Raw genomic sequence first — 20422 nt, forward strand, 5'->3', positions numbered from 1 at the left:
ATGCCCAACCTGATGTGTAAATTCTGGGCTCCACACCATCTCTCAGGCTGTCCATGGAAGGAGATGAACACAGGTCCCAGCCTGGCTGTGTTTTGCACCAGGCTCAGAGACTGGCATATGCAGAAATCCCTAGCTGATGGCCTGAATTCTTTCCTTCCGTTAATTTGTCATTTCTTGTGATAAGCCAAGTGCTCCTCCACCTTGCAAAACTTTGGTTTAGAACAACCATTTTTATGAAACTAGGATATGAATTGAGATATTTCTTATTATCTTCTGGAGCACTTATTCTCCTAAAGTTCTTTACCATGTAATGGGCACAGTCTACTCTTCCATGTCCTGCCTGCTAATTCACTGTGTCATTGCTGAAAGGTAGTTTTAACCCATTCCTGCAAGTGGAACTTTTACTCAGTAAATCCAGAGATGCAACTGAGCACAGGTGAGCTTGTGGCCGCCAGTTTCTCCTGGAGGAGGAAAGTGTGTCCCTTCTTAACTGGTAACATGCAGTCCAGGAAGACAGACAGGAAGACTCTGGGCCTGGATAACATGTAACAAATTGTTACAGCAGCTCAAAATAGAAATTAAAAAATTAGTTGGATCTAGTCGACATTGAAAATACATTGACAATTATGAAACTGCCCAAAATGCAGTGAAAACTTTAGAGGAGCAGCAGCTATTTAATCGCATATAACAGTAATGTGGAATAGCCATGTAATGGTCAAACACATTTGAGGTGCTGGCCAGGGGTCTGGGGTCAGAGGGCCAGGATGACTGCTGAACAGATACAGGGTTTTCTTTTGGGGTGTTGATAGTATTTTGGATCTCGACGGAGGTGGAGGTTGCACAACATTGTGAATGTGCTCAATGCCACAGGGCTGCTCAGTTTAAAATGGTTAATTTTATACTTTATGAATCCTACAGGGGCTGAAATCCTTTGAGGGAAGGGAAGCATAGGCCCTTCAAAGTCCTCTCATTACCCAGAGCCTTGCCTTGAATAGCCTTGCCTCTGTTTCCAGGCTGCCTGCCTAGAGCTGTGCCTGGGCCTTCTCTCCTCCAGATGTCTCTGGTTTGTGCCATGAGCACAGGGGCTGTGCTGCAGGCCACTGACAGTGGTGGAGACCTTAGACCCTCTGACCTGGGTCTGGTTTCCCCCAAGGATGGCCCAAAGGAAAGAGGCACATATGTGCCCCTGGGATGCTCTGGAGAGCTGCTGTCTTTACTAGTTGTGTGTTGTGAACTGCTTTCACATGGAAACACCTTGATCCTCAGCCAGTCTAAAACCTGGTCTGTTCGGAGCTGTGGATCTCAGTCCTGTCTCTGCCACCACTTTTGTACACTCCTCCTCTGGGTCTCTCCTCTGAATGGATGAATGACTTACAAGGCTGTTTCTCATGTAGGCAGGAGTAGGGACAGCCTGGGTGAGAGGCACAGCTACCTCAAGAGCCAGCCTAAGGAAAACAGTCCCCATTCCTTTTGGACCCTCAAACAGGCAGGAAGGCTGGACCCACAGGATCCACACACACAACGGCTTTGTTGAGGACCCACTACCGTCCACAGGATCCTAGCCTCCCCAAGCCATAGAACCCACTGAGCTGCCATATCAAGGTCCCAGCTTCCTCCTGCCATGGCCTAAGACCGAGGCTAGGGTTTTCCCTATCCCTGCCTACTTCCGCATTCAACAGGACAGGTGCCATGTGTCAAAAGTTTCATAACTAAGCAGTTAACCCACATTCATCTGCTATATGCTCTTCAAATCCAGATGCCCGGTTCTCCCTTTCTTTGTGACTCAGCATTATATAATTTTCATATTATGTAATTCATAAAAAAGGATTGTCATCTATTGAGCATCCTCTATGAGCCATGCTTTTTGTCCAGGTATCTCATCTGAGTCTGTGAGGCACTGTCATCATCTATCTGCCAGTACTGATAGAAAAGTGAGGCTCAGAGAACTCAAGGATTTTTAAGGTGGCACAGCAGAGAGAGAGAGCCAGGTCTGAACCTGTTCTCACTGCACTAGGCAGAGTCTCTGTTGCCATGAAAATGAGGTAATTTGAAATCACAAACTCAAGCTAGAGAGAACTGGATGGCCCATCACTTGGGTCTTAGACCAGCTGGGGCCCACTGTAGAGTAAGAAGATAAAGAGACTTTGCTGGAGACCTGGAGATGGGGGCGGGGGCAGGGGGGGGTGGCGCGGGGGAAGCACATAGTCACATGTCCCAAAGAGACAACTGGCTGAACGAGAACCCACTGTTCACACTCCTGTGGGAACTTGGGGGAGAGCCTGGCTGGGACTGTTCTGCCGATGGAGGAGCACATTAGCACTCAGCTTGCAGGGAGGTGCAGGAGCCTGAGAAGACATGGAATGCCTCTGTAGAGTGGTGCAGAACTGGAGGTGTGAGGGCATTCTAGATCCCCACCAGCCTGGGCCTGGCCCAAATGCCTCATTCTTCACAGAAGAATGTCTTATTTCTAGGCTATCTCTATGTGGGGCTGCTCTTGGGTTGAATTCGTTCCCCAGCACCAGCCCCCTTCCCACACCTTAATCTTCCCCAGACAACCAGCTACGTCTCTAGCATGCAGGCCACTCCAGTGGTCCCGGGCCAGAGACAGAGGCAGGAGTGCCCTGGTTTCCACAGGGTTCTCTGATGAACCCTGTGATGAGCTTGTTTTTAAAACAACTTGCAGACCGCTCTGTACAAATGACTTTCCTCTGATTTCAAGCAGCCTCGACTTTTCACAGCTGCTCTTAGATGTTGGCTTGAACAAGCATGAGCAGCTCCAGTAGCCCTTGGGTTTCTTCCCAGGAATCATGACCAGATCACTTAATGGGCACTTCTGAGGCTGTAAGATGCTTTCCTTTTTTCCCCCCTCTTTATTTCAGAGCTGTCATGTATTTTTTTTTATTTCTTCCAAATTTTTATTTAGATTCTAGTTTGTTAACATATAGTGTAATATTGGTTTCCAGAGTATAATTTAGTGATGTATCACTGACCTATAACACCCAGTGCTCATCAGAAGAAATGCCCTCCTTAATACCCATCACCCATTTAGCCCATCCCCCCACCCTCCCTCCATCAACCCTCAGTTTGTTTCCTGTTAAGACGGTTTCCTCAAACACAAGCTATACCAACAAGATTATTACATATTTGTTTTCAATGCCACCTTTGTCTTCCTCAGCCACCCTAAAGGACAGCATTGCAGACTGCTCAGGTGACCCACCCATGAATCCAGGAAGAAGTGAGCATACCTCTCCACAGGTCAATGTAGAACTGTTTTCTGAAGGGGACTTGCTTCTTCAGGTACTGTATGATATTTTCCAACTCTATTCCCTGTCAGTGGTTATAATTATAACAGAACCAGGCCTCAGAGTTTTCCAGAAAAATTTTGTTTCAACTCTTATTGGATTTATCTTTAATTGCCATGAACAGTTTCTGGTTGAATAGAGTATTCTATATCTCTTTTTCCCATTTTTTGGATAATTCTATAACTATTGTGCCATGTGGGTGGGAGTCACACATGAGAAGAGTCAGAAACCCTGGATGTCAGTCCTTAATGGCCACCTGCTAGTCAAGTAGCAGCCAACTCTCCCACAAGGATGATGCTGCATTTCCCTGCCTGCCTCAGGGGTTGTAAGACTCAGAAAGCTGTCTTTCCAAAGACTGTGTGCTTCAGATCCAGGAAATCTTTACTTTCAGGACACTAGGGGGTGTGTAGGTGCAGTCGGGGTTTGGTGCTGTCTTCAGATGAGTCATGTGAATCAAAGAGTCTGTTCCCTGGAGTTTGGCGGCACAAGCATTGGTTTGCAGTTCCTGATAAGGGCCTTTTCAGTGAGATAAGAGCCTTTCTGGAAGTGTCGTTTCCAAAAGACAAAATTTCCAGGTTGCAGGATGTGATGCTTAAGGTCTTTCACTCCTGGGAACACACTGTGAAAACATGTAGTCCTTATTCCCAGATCAGATGCCAAAAGTATCAAACCTGAATTTGAGAAAACTGAAAAAATTTTTGGAGACTTTATATCTCTTTAAGGCCAAAAAGTTTAACAGGTGAATACTGTCTTCCTGTGAAGAAGTTTAAGAAGCAAATCATCTACACATTGTAGCAAAGTAAACCCTGAAGAAAACTAGAGCATGCAGGTCAGCTTTTAAGTTTTGTGAAGAGTAAGAAGGACACTCTGTGAAGCCCTGGGGCATTACTGTCCAGGTATTTCCATTCTTTCTAAGTGAAAGCAAATAGATGTTAGCTATCCTTAATCAACTGGAATACTAAGAAATGCACTGCATAGATCAATTGCAGTGAAAAAAATTTGCTATCATCAGGAATGGATATTGGTAACACACAGGGGTTAGGAAGAACAGGGTAATGAAGGATTACAGTGTTATTTATTGCTCAGAGGTCCTGGACAAACCTCCATCCCTGGCCATTGGGTTTTATCACAGGTAAATTAGGAGTGTTACAGGGACTAGTGCAGCATATAATGAGGCCCTGAGCCTTGTAATCTTCTATTATGGTCATAATGCCTTATAGGACTTCTTTCTTTATAGGCTATTGATTAATTCTGGGGAGAGGTTTTGAGGGATCTCTTTGAATCTTGATGGGAGGTGCACTGTAGATTCTGCCAGTAGCAGATGAAGATTTTGTCCATAAGAACGATGGTAGCTGATTCAATAGGAACAAATGATCAGTGTCTCCAGACTCAGCTAAACCACAAGAGATGGAGCAAATAGATTTCAAAGGGTCATTTAATTCACCTCATTGGCTATTTGATTAATACTGTCAAATTCTTGAATTATACCCCCCTCTGCCGCCTTTGCCTCAGTTAATTTAGAAACAGTATTTTTCAAAGATGCAAACTTAGAATCCTGAAAATTGGTACCCTCAAGGCACCAATTAAAGTAGTTATCCCATTCAGTTTGTTTACTTTGTTTTGTTTTGTTTTGTTTTGTTTTGTTTTGTTTTGTTTGCAGACAAGGGTTTCTAATGTAATTATAAGAAAAAAATTGGGAAGATCAAATGTTCTTCCATATTGGCCATTGAAGTTCTACATTACTTTCAGTTAAGTTGGTATATTTAGTTAGAAATGCACATGAGGGGGGCCATGATTTTAAAACATAAAATCGACAGAGGACCCAGAATGGGGGGGCACCCTCAAAGCATTTTGATGATTGTGATCTGTTTTATTAGAGTCTTTTTCCTAAAGCCAAAGAAAATTCCTAAACAGCACAGTTCCAGTAGAAACAGCCTGGTTTCAAAGGTATCGGACCAAAGTCAGCATATTTCCAACAGGCACAGTTTCAACAGGAAAAGTTAAGTTCTAAAAAAGAGTGGGACCAAAGTCCAAATGAGTACTCTCAGAGGGCAAGGCCTTAACACAGATCCTTAATAAAGCATGGAGAAATCAAAACAGAAAGAGAGCAGAACTCAAAACCCAGAAGAAAACAGCCTCAAACTCCAAGGTTCACCAAGAAAGCAGTGAGCTCAAGTAGCTCTGTGTATACCAGTGGCTTTTGCTCATCACCCCAGGAATTGTTGAGGCGGGGAGGGGAGGATCTTTTCTGGATCCCACTTCTGACACCAAGTAACATTTACCTTGAAAATAAACTGTCAGCTGTTTTACCAGAAAACATAGGTTTACTTGGGAGCCATAGGGAATTGCAATTTGGGACAAACAAATCTATTGAAAAACGATAGGCAAGTCCATACAACAAAAGAGAAGAGACTCTTTTACAGAGGAGAAGGAGAAATTGGAAGGGGATGTTGTAAACAGAAAGTCCATTAGAATAAACTGGGAGCTGGAAGTATAGTGACTTCTCATTGGCTGGGGTGTGACAGTCTTAGGCTGAGATTTGAACATCTCTTACTGGCTAGGCTGGTTCGGGGGGGAGGAGGAAATCCTTCTTCCTCCTGCTGGTAGCAAAATAGCTAAAGTAGTATCAACTTGCAAGATATATCTCTTCCTGTTGTGCTCTGCAATTGATGATGAGTTGTAAGACATGAGAGCTCCCCCTCTGATCCCCCAGCTCCATGATTTAAAAACAGGTTTCCTTTTATATTCACAGAAATATTTGACTTCATTTTGTGGGAGCACGTTCAGATGTTTGGCATTCAAGATCAAATCAAATTTAAATCATTCCATTTTTCTAAAAACGCACAATTAAGAGGGTGAAATAGTAGACCAGCTAAAATTTAACAGAGAAAATCATGGAAAGACACAATTTGGAAGAGCCACAGGGTCAGAAAAGTCTCAAAATCTACCAAAACCTTGCCCTTGTAATGTCCAACTGCAACTGGACCATCGTCTAGAACAATAGAGCAACCCATTAACAATTAGTGAAGGCTAACAGCTTGAAGTTTAGTGGTGAGATCAGGGAAGGAGATAATAAACCGCAAAGGTAAACACCGTTGTCACTATCTGCTGATCAGGAAGACTATGTACATACCCAAGGCTATGCCTTATGGGGAATGAGATTAGAGGCTGCCGGGGGTGAGGGAATTAGACTTCACTGAACTAATCCATCCAGATCATTAAATAAACAAGCAAACAAGAGAGGTGGAGATCATTATCCAGTTAGTATATTACCTAAAGATGTAGTTCTCAACAATAAATCATGAGACATGTAAAGAAACAGGAAAGTGTGACTCATGTAGAGAACTAAAAGAGGGAATAGAAACTGCCCTTGAGTGACCCAGATGTTGAATATACCAGATAAAACTTCTAAGTGGTTTTTATAAATATGCTCAAAGAATGAAAGGAAATAATTTTTAAAATTAAAGGAAGATGACAAAGTCTCATCAAATAGAAAATATCCATGAAGTGAGATATAAAAGGAACTACATGGAAATTCTAGAGTTGAAAAATATAATAACTGAAATGAAAAATTCACTAGAGGGACCAATAGTATACTTGAGCTGGTAGAAGAATCATGGCAGGATTTGAAGATAGATAGAGATTATGCAGTCTGCAGCACACACATGCACACGCACATACACACACACACACACACACACACACACACACGATATGAACAGAGACTCTAAGACATATGGGATACCATTAAATGCACACCAATATACATATACTGGGGGTACCAGACAGAAAGAAGAGAGGAAAAGGAGCAGATTGAATATTCAACAAAATGATGACTTAACACTTCACAAATTTGATGAGAAACATTACTGTACACACCAAAGAAGCTCAAAAATATCTAAGTAGAATAAATTCAAAGAGATACACACCTGGACACATCATAGTCAAAATATTGAAATGAAGACAAGAGAAAATCAAACACCAAGAGAAAAATGATTCATCATGTATAAGAGAACCCCCCACAAGATTAACAACTGACTTGTGATCAGAAACCATGAAGGCCAGAAGACAGTGCAGTGACATAAAGTGCTGAAAGAGAAAAAGAAAAAAAACCCACACATTTCCACCAAGAATCCTATATCAGCAAAACTATATTTCAAAATGAAGGTGAACTAAATATTCCCAGATGAACCAAAACTCAAGGAATTTGCTATTAGCAGACTCACCTTTTGATAAATACTGAAGGATCTTTTTCAGCCTGAAGGTAAGTGATATCCAACAGCAATTGATCCACGTGAGAAACAACAGCACTGATAAGGCAATTATCAGCAATTATAAAAGGCAAAATAATGTTTCTTCTTTCTTCTATATAGTTATTTTAAAAAGCAGTTTCCTGGGGAAACAAACAAGTATATAAATTGTGTTGAGCCTATAATACACAGAAATGCAACATAGTTTACAATAACAACAATACAGAAGGCAAGTGAGAGAAAATGGGAGAAAACTTGTGCTGAAGTAAGGAAATGACATCAGATGTGAACTCAAATACACAAAAATTGAAAAGAACCAGAAATGGTAACAAGAAGTTTAATAAAGTAATTCTCCTTAAACATATATGTGCTCTCCTTTCTTCTTTCAGCTGATTTAAAATGCATTATATTAGGGCGCCTGAGTGGCTCAATTGGTTAAGTGTCCGACTTCAGCTCAGGTCATGATCTCCGTGTTCATGGGTTTGAGCCCCATGTCGAGCACAGTGCTGACAGCTCAGAGCCTGGAGCCAGCTTGGATTCTGTGTCTCCCTCTCTGCCCTTCCCCAGCTCTGTCTCTGTCTCTGTCTCTGTCTGTCTGTCTCTCTCTCTGCCTGTCTGTCTCTCTCTCTCTCTTTCCCTGTCTCTCAAAAATAAATAAACATTAAAAAATAAAATGCATTAAATGTTAAAGTAATAAAATAACATTGTATTACAGATTTGTATCCTATAAAGTTATAATATACATTAAAATATAGCAAAAAGGGAAGAAGGTAATAGAGATATATAGGAGTAAATTTCTATATCTCATTGGAATTAAGTTAGCATAAAATGAAGTATATTCTGATAATTTGTTATGTATATGCAAGCCACAGAGCAACCATTTTTTCACAAACTCAAAAAATACAAAAATATTACATTAAATAAATGAAATGCTATACTAAAATAAAAACTTATAGTAAAAGAGGAACAAAAGAAATATGAGACACAGAAAACAAAAAGCAAAACAGCAAATGTAAATCCCATGATATCAATAATAATCTTAAATGTAAATGATTAAACAATCCAATAAAAAGTCAATGACTATCTGGCTGTATTTCTTATAATCCCTCCCATATGTCTTCAAGAGATACACTTTAGATTCAGAGATGTAAACAACCATATACAAACAACATATACAACATACAACATATACAACATACAACAAACAACCATATACAAACAACAACCATAAGAGACCTGGTGTGACTACATTAATATGAGACAAACTAGACTTTAACACAAGAAAAATTATACATATACATATACATATACATATACATATACAACATACAACATATACAACATACAACAAACAACCATATACAAACAACAACCATAAGAGACCTGGTGTGACTACATTAATATGAGACAAAATAGACTTTAACACAAGAAAAATTATTGGAAATAAATATTTATTTATTTATTTATTTATTTACTTATTTACTTTTATTTTTTAGAGAGTGCAGAAGAGAGGGTCAGAGAGAGAGAATCTTTTTTTAGGGTTTTTCTTAATGTTTATTTATTTTTGAAAGACAGAGACAGAGCATGAGCAGGGAAGTGGCAGAGAGAGAGGGAGACACAGAATCTGAAGCAGGCTCCAGGCTCTGTCAGTGCAGAGCCTGATGTGGGGCACAAACCCACAAGCTGTGAGACCATGACCTGAGCTGAACTAGGCGCCCTGAGAGAGAGAATCTTTTTTTTTTTTTTAATTTTTTTTTCAACGTTTTTTACTTATTTTTGGGACAGAGAGAGACAGAGCATGAACGGGGGAGGGGCAGAGACAGAGGGAGACACAGAATCGGAAACAGGCTCCAGGCTCCGAGCCATCAGCCCAGAGCCTGACGCGGGGCTCGAACTCACGGACCGCGAGATCGTGACCTGGCTGAAGTCGGACGCTTAACCGACTGCGCCACCCAGGCGCCCCGAGAGAGAGAATCTTAATCAGGCTACATGCTTAGCATAGAGTCTAATGTGTGGCTCAATCCCACAACCCTGGGATTATGACCTGAGCCGAAGTCAGGAGTCAATTAGATGCTCAACCAACTGAGCCACCCAGTTGCTCTGGTAAATAGATATTATATAATAATTAAAGGGCCAATCTATTCCAAAGATATAACAACTATTAATATATATGCACCTAACAATTGAGCCCCAAAATACATAAAGTAAAAACTGGTATAATCAAAGGGATAAATAATTCAAAAATAGTAGTTACTGACTTTAATACCCAACTTGCAATAATAAACACAAACAACTAGATAGAAGACTAACAAGGATGTTGAACACTTAAGCCATACTATAAACCAACTAGATGTAACAAACAGTATAGAACACTCAACCAAACAACAGGACAATACACATTCTACTCAAACATGGAATATTTTCCAGATTAGACCATATTCCACCATTAAACATGCCTCAATAAATTTAAAAGAGTTAAAATCATACAAAATATGTTCTCTAATTTGGAACAAAAATAGATACATAGATCAATGGAACAGAATTCAGACCCCAGGAAAAAACCCACAATTATATGGTCAATTAATCTATGAAAAAGGAGGCAAGAATATACAATGGGGGAAAGACAATCTTTTCAATAAACAGTTCTGGGAAAACTGGACAGCTACCTGTAGAAGAATTAAATTGGACCACTTCTAACACCATACACAATAATAAACTGAAAACTAATTAAAGGCCTAAATGTGAGACCATAAACCATAAAAATCCTTGAAGAGAATACAGGAAGTAATTTCTCAGATATTGGCCATTATAGTATTTTTCTTGTCTTTTTTTTTTTTTTAATTTTAGAGTGAGTAAGGGACAGGGGCAGAGGGGGAGAGAGAGAATCTTAAGCAGGCTCCAGGCTCAGCACAGAGCCCAAAATGGGGCCTAATACCACAAACCTAGGATCATGACTAGAGCAAAAATCAAGAGTCAGACACGCAACTGACTGAGCCACTCAAGCATCCCCATGGTAAAATTTTTCAAGAAATGTCTCCTAAGGCAAAGGAAGCAAAAACAAAAATAAATTATTTGGACTATACAAAATAAAAAGCTTTGGCACATTAAAGGGAGCCATCAACAAAAAGACAACTTACTGAATGGGAAAAGATATTTGCAAATGATGTCTCTGATATCTAAAGAACATACACAACTCCAAAAAGCAAACAATCCAATTTAAAAAATGGGCAGAGGATCTGAATAGACCTTTTTCCAAAGAAGACATACAAATGGCCAACAGACACAAGAAAAGATGCTAAATATCACTAACCATCAGGGGAATGCAAACCAAAACTACAATGAGATATCACCTGCCAGAATGGATAAAATTTTTAAAAAACCAGAATGGATAAAATTTTTAAAAAAAGAAAGAAAGAAACAACAAGTGTTGACAAAGATGTGGAGAAAAAAAGTACCCCTCCTGCACTGTTGGTGGGAAGGTATATTGGTCTAGCCACTGCTAGAAAACAATATGAAGTTTCCTCAAAAAATTAAAAATAGAAATACCATATCATCCAATAATTCCACCATAGGATATTTTCCCAAAGAAAACAAAAACACTAACTCGAAAAGATATATTCATCCCTATGTTTATTGCAGCAGTATTTACAACAGCCAAGATATGGAAGCAACCTAAGGGTCTATCAATAGACAAATGGATAAGGAAATTGTGGTGTATATATACAATGGAATATTACACAGCCATAAAAAAGGATGATGAGATTGTGCCATCTGAATCAACATGGATGGACCTAGAATGTGTAATGTTATGTGAAACAAGTCAGACTAAGAAAGACAAATACCATATGATTCCACTTAAAAGTGTAATCTTAAAAAGCACAGGGGTGTCTGGGTGGCTCAGTCGGTTAACTGTCCGACTCTCAATTTCGGCTTAGGCCATGATCTCATGGTTCATGGGATTGAGCTCCACATTGCACTCTGCACTGACAGCACAGAGCCTGCTTGGGATTCTTTCTCTCCCTCTCTCTCTCTGCCCCTCCCTTGCTCTCTCGCTCTCTCTTTCTCTCAAAATAAATAAACATTTAAGAAAAGAAAAGGAAACAGAAACAAATGAATAAACAAACAAAAAGCAGAATCAGACCTATACATACATACAACAAATTGAGGGTTACCAGAGTGGAGGGGGTTGGGCAGTTGGGCAAAATGGGTAAAGGGGAGAGAGAAATATAGGTTTTCAGCTATGGAATGAATAATTGACAGGAATGAAAGGCACATTATAAGGAAAAAATACATATACAATAAAATAAAATTTTATATAATCGATACATCTTTTTAATTTCTAGCAGTTGAAAGCACTAGGGGAAAAAGTTCTCCTACTATATTGGACTTAAATTAGAAATCAATAACAAAAGGACTATTTAAAAATATTTACAAAGTACACACTTTCCTAAACAACCAATGAGTCAAAGAAGAAATCACAAGAGAAATTAGAAAATACTTTCAGATGAATGAAAACAAAAGTAATACAACAAAACTTAATCAAATGCTCTTAAGGCAGTTCTTTGAGGAACATTTATAGCTATAAATGCCTATATCAAAAAAATAAAGATCTCAAATGAATAATCTCACTTTCCACCTTCAGAAATTGTAAAAAGAAGAGCAAACTACAACGAAAGCATGCAGTGGAAGGAAGTAATAAAGACTGGAATGGAAATAAATAGAGGATAGAAAAACAATACAGAAATCCCATGGAACAGTTATTTGAAAAGATAAACAAAATTAACAAACCTTTACTTAGATCAAGGGTGGGGGGGGAAGGACAAAATTCAAATTACTGAAATTAGGAATATAAAAGGAGACCTCATTACAGATTGCATAGAAATACAAAGGATTATAAGGAAATACTAGAGCAACTGTATTCCAACAAGCTAGAAAACTTATATGAAATGGACAAGTTCTTAGCGAGTCACAAACTAAACAAAACAGAAAACCTGAATAAAACTATAACATGTAAAGAGATCATATTAGTAAATCTAAAATATTCCATACAGAGCATCTCAGGTTCAGTGGCATCATGGTGATTTTTACTAAAGATTTAAAGAAAAATTAACACTATTCTTTCACAACCTCTTCTAAAAAAAAAGCAAAAATAGAAGGAGCATTTCTTTACAAGAAAGAAGACTTTACAAGAAAAGAAAACCACAGGGCAATATGTTTTGGGAATATGGATGCAAAAATCCTCAACATAACACTAGTAAAGTGAATCTAACCAACATACAAAAAAAGATTATACTCCCGAATCAAGTGAGATTTGCCCAAGAACTGCAAAGTTGGTTTAACATGTGCAAATCTAGTAATAAAATACACCATATTAATAGAATACAGGACAAACACCACATGATAACCTCAGCTGATGGAGAAAAGGCATTACGAAAAATCTGATACTCTTTCATGTAACAAAAATCTGATACTCTTTCATTAAAACAGTGCTTTCTCTACCTGATATAGGACAACTACAAAAAAGCCAAGGTAAACATCACACTTAAAGTTGCAGACTAAAAGGTACCTGGGTGGCTCAATCGGTTTAACAACCAACTTCGGCTCCAGTCATGAACTCATGATTCATGAGATCAAGCCCCACATCAGGCTAGCTGCTGTCAGTGCAGAGCCTGCTTTGGATCCCCTGTGCTCCTCTCTCTGCCCCTCCCCTGCCCCTACCCCTGCTTGTGCTCTTTCTCTCTCAAAAATAAACAAACAATAAAAAATAAATAAAGTTGCAGATTAAAGATGTTGTCTAAGATCAGGGAAAAAACAAGTTATGTTTTTTCTCCCATTTCTACTCAACATTGTACTGGAGGTTCTAGGGAAATTAGGCAAGAAAAGGAAATTAAAGTCATCCCTACAGAAAAAGAAAAAGTAAAGCTACCTCAATTTGCAGATGACATCATGTTGTGTGAGAAAAACCTAGGGAATCCAGTACAAAGCTAATAAAACTAAAAACAAGTTCAGAAAGTTTGCAGAAGAGATCAATATAAAATAAATTGGGGGGGGGGCGCTAAGATGATGGTGTAGTAGGAGGACCCTAGGCTTGCCTCCTCCCTTGAATGCTGTCATTCTGAATACTCTAGAAATCAACCTAGAATTGATAGAACAAACTGCACAACTAGAGGGACAGAAGAGGCAACTCTGAGGAAGGTAGGAAGTGTGGAGATGTGGTTTGGGGGAGAAACAGACAGTGGTTGCTGCAGAGGGAAAGGATCCCTGGTCACAGAGAAAAGCTAGAGAGAGTGGAGCACACGTGGATAAGCACAAGAACACTTCCCCAAAGCCATTGGCGAGGGGAAATGAGTGGGGATACATTTTGTGTCTTTGCAACCAGCGGGGCTCAAAAGACTGGAGTTTCAGAGGTCCCCAGGCTTTGCTGGGATAGAGATCTGAGGCCGCTGCCCTACTCCTGAGAGAAGGCAGGCAAGCAACCCTGGGGCAGCCTGCCCAATCTGAGGATCACCTAAGTGGCATAGGAAGAGACTCTTCATTCTTTTCGGAGTGCATCTGTGAGAAGTGCCACTGCCTCTCTGGGGACAAAAGAACCTGTGGTTGCCATTTCCCTCCCCACCTCTCAGCATAGGCTCAGAGACACCTGCTAAGGCCAACTAACCAGGAGGCTGGCTGTTTAGGCTGCTTGCTTCAAACTCCACACCCCTGCACTGTGGCACGACTTCCTTTCTGGGTCAAACCTGCATCAGTCTCAGCGCAGCAAGCTCAGCCCCCAAAGGAGCAGCACAGGTCCCAGCCACACTAGGTCCCTGAAGCTTGGAAGTTTAAAAGTTAGCTGACCTGGCTGGGATAGAGCCTAAGGTATGCTGCACTGCTCCAGGCAGGAAAGTGACTGAGAGAGTGTGTGAATACAGTGATCTGAAAAATGCCTGTGATCGCCTGAGGGGAATTTATTCGCTCATCTGAAAGTGCTTCTCTGACAGCAGTGAGAACAAACTCCCCTCTCCAGAGACAGAGGAATGGGCTGGCACCATTTCCTTCCCCCATACATCAGCATAAACCAACTTCAGTAAACAGCACAGCACCAACACTTGCTGCCTAGCCTGCTTACACCAAGTACCACCTGCCCTTACCTCTGCTGGTACTGCTTTTCTCTGGCAAGTGTGCCTAGCGACCAGTGCAGTAGGCCCATCCCTTAGAAGACCAGCACGAACCTTCACATACACCATGTCTACCAACCAGAGAGTTATGCGAACTTCAGTTCTAGTGGAAATAGCATCAGGTCTCTTTTAACAAGCAGACTAGAGCACACCTAGTAAAGATTCACGGCACTCTGGTTAAGGTACAAACACTGTCCACTGTAGGCAAGAAGAAACTGCAGATGACTGACAGGAGGAATACAGCAGCCAAAACACAGCAGCACCCAGAGTGCACCCAGCACACACCAGAGACACTTCCTGAAACACCACGTCCCGGAAACTATATGACCTCTTCTTCATAAAGCCATTACTCTCAGAAGCAGGAAACATAACAGACTTTCCTAACACAAAGAAGAAGACAGAGACCTAGACAAAATGTCAAGATGGAGGAATTCATTCCAAAAGAAACAAAAAATGGTCACAGCCAGGGATCTAATCAAAACAGATATAAGTAATATGCCTGATCCAGAATTTAAAGCAAAAATCATAAGAACACTAGCTAGGCTTGAGAAAAGCATAGAGAACATTATGGAGACCCTTACTGCAGAGATAAAAGAGCTAAAAACCAATCAGGCTGCAGTGAAAGATATAACCAAGATCCAAAACCACTGGATGTAATGACTACAAAGATGAAAGAAGCAAGCAGAGGAATGAATAAGTGATATAGGAGATAGAATTATGGAAAATAATAAAGCTGAACATGAGGTAAAGAAAAATCTTCAAATGAAAGTAGACTTAGGGAACTCAGTGACTCCATCAAACATGATAATATTCATTTCATAGGAGTCCCAGAAGAAGAGAGGGAAAAGGGAGCAGAAGGTTTATTCAAGAAAATGACAGCTAAAAACTTCCCTAATCTGGGAGAAGAAACTGACATCCAAATCCAGGAGATACAGAGAACTCCTATCAAAATCAACAAAAGCAGGCCAACACCAAGACGTAATGTAGTTAAATCTGCAAAATATAGAAATCAAAAATCCCAAGAGCAGCAAGACAAAAGAAGTCCATAACTCACAAGGGAAGACCAATAAGGTTCGCAACAGATCTCTCCACAGAAATTTGGCAGGCAAGGAGGGGTGGCATGATATATTCAATGTGCAGAAGGGGAAAAATATGCAGCCAAAAATACTCTATTCAGCAAAGCTACCATTCAGAATAGAAGGAGAGATAAAGAGTTTCACAAACAAAAACTAAAGGAGTTTGTGACCACTAAACCAGCCGTGCAAGAAATATAGAGGACTCTTGGAGTGGGAAAGAAAGACTAAAATCAGGGGTGCTTTGGTGGCTCAGTCGGTTGAACATCCAACTTTGGCTCAGGTCATGATCTCATGTTTTTTGTGTTCGAGCCCCACATAGGGCTGTGTGCTGACAGCTTAGAAAGGACCAGAGGGCATCAGAGAAACACCAACTCTACTGGTAACACAATGGCACTCAATCCACACCTTTCAATAATCACTCTGAATGTAAATGGACTACATGCTCCAATAAAAGATATAGGGTATCAGATGGATAAAAAAATCAAGATCCATCTATATACTGCTTACAAGAGACGCATTTTAGACCTAAAGACACCGACAGATTGAAAGTGAGCGGATGGAGAAACATTTATCATACAAATATACATCAAAAGAATCCAGAGTAACCATACTTTTATCAGGCAAACTGGATTTTAAACCAAAGACTGTAACAAGAGTGAAGAAGGCGACTATATCATAATACAGGGGAACTAACTATCCAAGAAGATCTAACAATTCTAAATATTTATGCCCGCAACTTGAAGGAACCCAAATATATACAGCAATTAATAACAAATATAAAGAACTAGTTTATAATAATACAATAATAGTAAGAGAGTTTAACACCCCATTTACAGCAATGGACAGATCATCTAAACAGAAAATCATCAAGGATTCAATGGCTTTGAATGACATACTGGACCAGATGGACTTAACAGATATATTCAGAATATTTCAACCTAAAGCAGTAGAATACATATTCTTTTCAAGTGCACATGAGACATTCTCCAGAATAGATCACATACTAAGCTACAAATCAGGCCTCAACAAGTACAAAAAGATTGAGATCATACCATGCATATTTTCTGACCACAACACTATGAAACTTGAGTTCAACCACAAGAAAAAATTTAGAAAGACCACAAATACATGGAGGCTAAAGATCATCCTATTAAAGAATGAATGGGTCAACCAGACATTAAAGAATAAATTTTTTAAAAAATACATGGAAACAAATGAAAATGAAAACAAAATGGTCCAAAACCTTTACAGTGCAGCAAAGGTAGTCATAAGAAGGAAGTATATAGCAATGCATGCTTATCTCAGGAAGCAAGAAAAATCTCAAATAAACAACCTAACCTTACACCTGAAGGAGCTAGAAAAATAACAACAAATGAAGCCTAAAATCAGAAAAACAGAGGAAATAGTAAAGATTAGATCAGAAATAAATGATATAGAAACAAAAAAAAATAGTAGAACAGATAAATGAAACCAACAGCTGGTTCTTTGATAAATTAAATAAAATTGATAAACCCTAGCTAGACTGATCAAAAAGAAGAGAGAAAGGATTAAAAATCACAAACGTGGGAGGAAAAATACAAAATTCCCACCATAAATACAAATAATTATAAGAGAATATTATGAAAAATTATATGCCAACAAACTGGGCAATCTGGAAGAAATGGATAAATTCCTAGAAACATGTAAGCTACCAAAACTGAAACAAGAAGAAATCAAAAACTTGAACAGACTGATAACCAGCATAGAAATTGAATCAGTAATCAAAAATCTTCCAACAAAAGTCCAGGGCCAGATGGTTTCACTGGAGAATTCTACCACACATTTAAAGAAGAGTTAATACCTATTCTTCTCAAAATGCTAAAAAAAAAAAAAAGAAAAAAGAAATGGAAGGAAAACTTCCAAACTCATTCTGAGGCCAGTATTACCTGATCCCAAAACCAGACAAAGACTATACTAAAAAAGAGAACTATAAGCCAATATTCCTGATGAACATGGATGCAAAAATTCTCAACAAGATACTAGCAAATTGAATCCAGCAGTACATTAAAACAATTATTCACCATAATCAAGTGGGATTTATTCCTGGGCTGAAGTATGGTTCAATATTCACAAATCAATCAATGTGATATACCACATTAATAAAAGAAAGGATAAGAATCATATGATCCTCTCAATAGATGCAGAAAAGGCATTTGATAAAATACAACATCCATTCATGATAAAATCCCTCAACAAAGTAGGAATAAATGGAACATACCTCAACATCATAAAGGCCATGTATGAAAAACCCACAGCTAATATCATCCTCAATAGGAAAAAACTGAGAGATTTTCCTCTATAGTCAGGAACAAGATAGGGATATCCACTCTCACCACTGTTATTTAACATAGTACTGGAGGTCCTAGCCTCAGCAATCAGACAATAAAAATAAACAATAGGCATCCAAATCAGCAAGGAAGAAGTCAAACTTTCACTTCTTGCAGATGTCATGATATTCTATATAGAAAACCCAAAAGATTCCACAAAAAATTGCTAGAACTGATACACAAATTCAGTAAAGTCATAGGATACAAAATCAATGTGAAGAAATCCGTTGCAATTCTATACACCAATAATGAAAGAGCAGAAAGAAATTAAGAAAACAATCCCATTTACAATTCCACCCCCAACTAATAAGATACCTACAAATAAACCTAACCACGGTGTAAAGGACCTGTACTCTGAAAACTATAAACACTTATGAAAAAATTGAAGAAGACACAAAGATATGGAAAGACACTCCATGCTCATGGATTGGAAGAACAATTGTCACTAAAATGTCTATACTACCCAAAGCAATCTACACATTTAATGCAATTCCTATCAAAATACCAACAGCATGTTTCACAAAGCTAGAACAAGCAATCCAAAAACTTGTATGGAACCACAAAAGACCTTGAATAGCCAAAGCAGTCTTGAAAAAGTAAAGCAAAGCTGGAGGTATAATTCTAGACTTCAAGTTATAGTATGAAACAGTTATGTTACTGGCACAAAAATAGACACATAGATCAATAGAACAGAACAGAAACCCAGAAATGAGCCCACAACTATACAGTCAATTAATCTTTGACAATTCAGGAAAGAATATCCAATGGGAAAAGAGGTAGGCTCTTCAACAAATGATGTTGGGAAAACAGGATAGCAACATGCAAAAGAATGAAACAGGACCACTTTCTTACGCCATACACAAAAATAAATTCAAAATGGATGAAAGACCTAAATGTGAGACCTGAGACCTGAAACCATAAAAATCCTAGAAGAAAGCACAGGCAGTAACTTCTTTGACATCTTTGGCAACTTTTTTCTAGATATGTATCCTGAAGCAAGGCAAACAAAAGAAAACATAAACTATTGGGAGTTCATCAATATAAAAGCTTCTGCACAGTGAAGAAAACAACCAACAAAACTGAAAGGCAACCTATGGAATGTTATGAGATCACTGCAAATGACCTATCTGATAAAGAGTTAGCAAGTATCCAAAATATATAAAGATTTATCAAAGTCAAGACCCAAAAAATGACTAATCCAGTTAAGAAATGGACAGAAGACATGAATAGACATTTTTCCAAAGAAGACAAGCAGATGGCCAACAGATACATTCAACACGGCTCATAATCAGGGAACTACAAATCAAAACTACCATGAGATATCACTTCACATCTTTCAGAAGGTCTGGAATCAACATTTTTTAAAGTAGCATCATAATTTCCAGCATGGAGTCAAAAACTGCTAGACATACAAGGAAACAGAAATATGACCCATAATTAAGAATAAAAAGTAAGACACAAATCTAGATATGACACCAAAGCTGCAATTCACAGATGAACACTTTGAAATAGCTATTGTAAATATGCTCAGTGATTTAAAAGGAAAGATGGACATAAAAAGTAACATAAGAATATAAAAAAAAATAGAAACTATAAAAAAGAACCAGATAGAAATTCTAGAACTGAAAACATAGCATATCTAAATAGAAAATGACTTGATGGACTCACAACAGATTATATTCAGCAGAAGAAAGGTAAGTGAATTTTAAGACAAGTCAATGGCAAGCATCCTCATTGAATCATAAAAAATATAGAAGAAAATTAAAATTGTCTCAGTAACTTCTGGAACACTAACAAGCCGTCTAGTATACATGCAATTGGAGTTACAAAAGAAATGAAGACAGGAAAAGATTGTGTAGAAAAAATATTTGAATAAATAATGGTTGAAATTTTTCCAACTTTGATGAAAAATATCAACCCACAGAGCCATAAGGACACAATTAAATTGAAGCAAGATAAATACAAAAGAACCCAAATTATAATCAATCATAATCAAATCATCATAATCACATTTTTATAAACCAGGAGAATGGAAAAACAAATTATGGAATGTTTGTGTAATGGAATACTACTCAACAATAAGAAGGAATCACTGATACATTCAACATGCATAAGCCTCCAAAAACCTTATGTCGAATGAAAAAAGCAGGCATAAGAACATATACTATACCCATTTATATGAAATTAGAAAACATGCAACACTAATATATGTTGATAGAAATCACAATAGTGGGCACCTCATTAGGAATGAAGAGAGGTAGAGACTGACTA

General features: G+C 38.7%; 1 protein-coding gene across 1 annotated transcript in view; it reads left to right on the plus strand.

The window, feature by feature from the left end:
• The first annotated feature begins 3113 nt into the window (after positions 1–3113).
• LOC122198654 (aryl hydrocarbon receptor-like) overlaps positions 3114–20422 on the plus strand; it is a 51824-nt gene continuing 34515 nt past the window's right edge. The window contains exon 1 of the mRNA XM_042903361.1: positions 3114–3297. Coding sequence (XP_042759295.1) covers positions 3154–3297 — 144 coding nt within the window. The 5' untranslated portion in view covers positions 3114–3153. The remainder of the gene's footprint in view (positions 3298–20422) is intronic.

This window comes from Panthera leo, chromosome C2 (assembly GCF_018350215.1).
Source record: "Panthera leo isolate Ple1 chromosome C2, P.leo_Ple1_pat1.1, whole genome shotgun sequence".
Classification (NCBI taxonomy): domain Eukaryota; kingdom Metazoa; phylum Chordata; class Mammalia; order Carnivora; family Felidae; genus Panthera; species Panthera leo.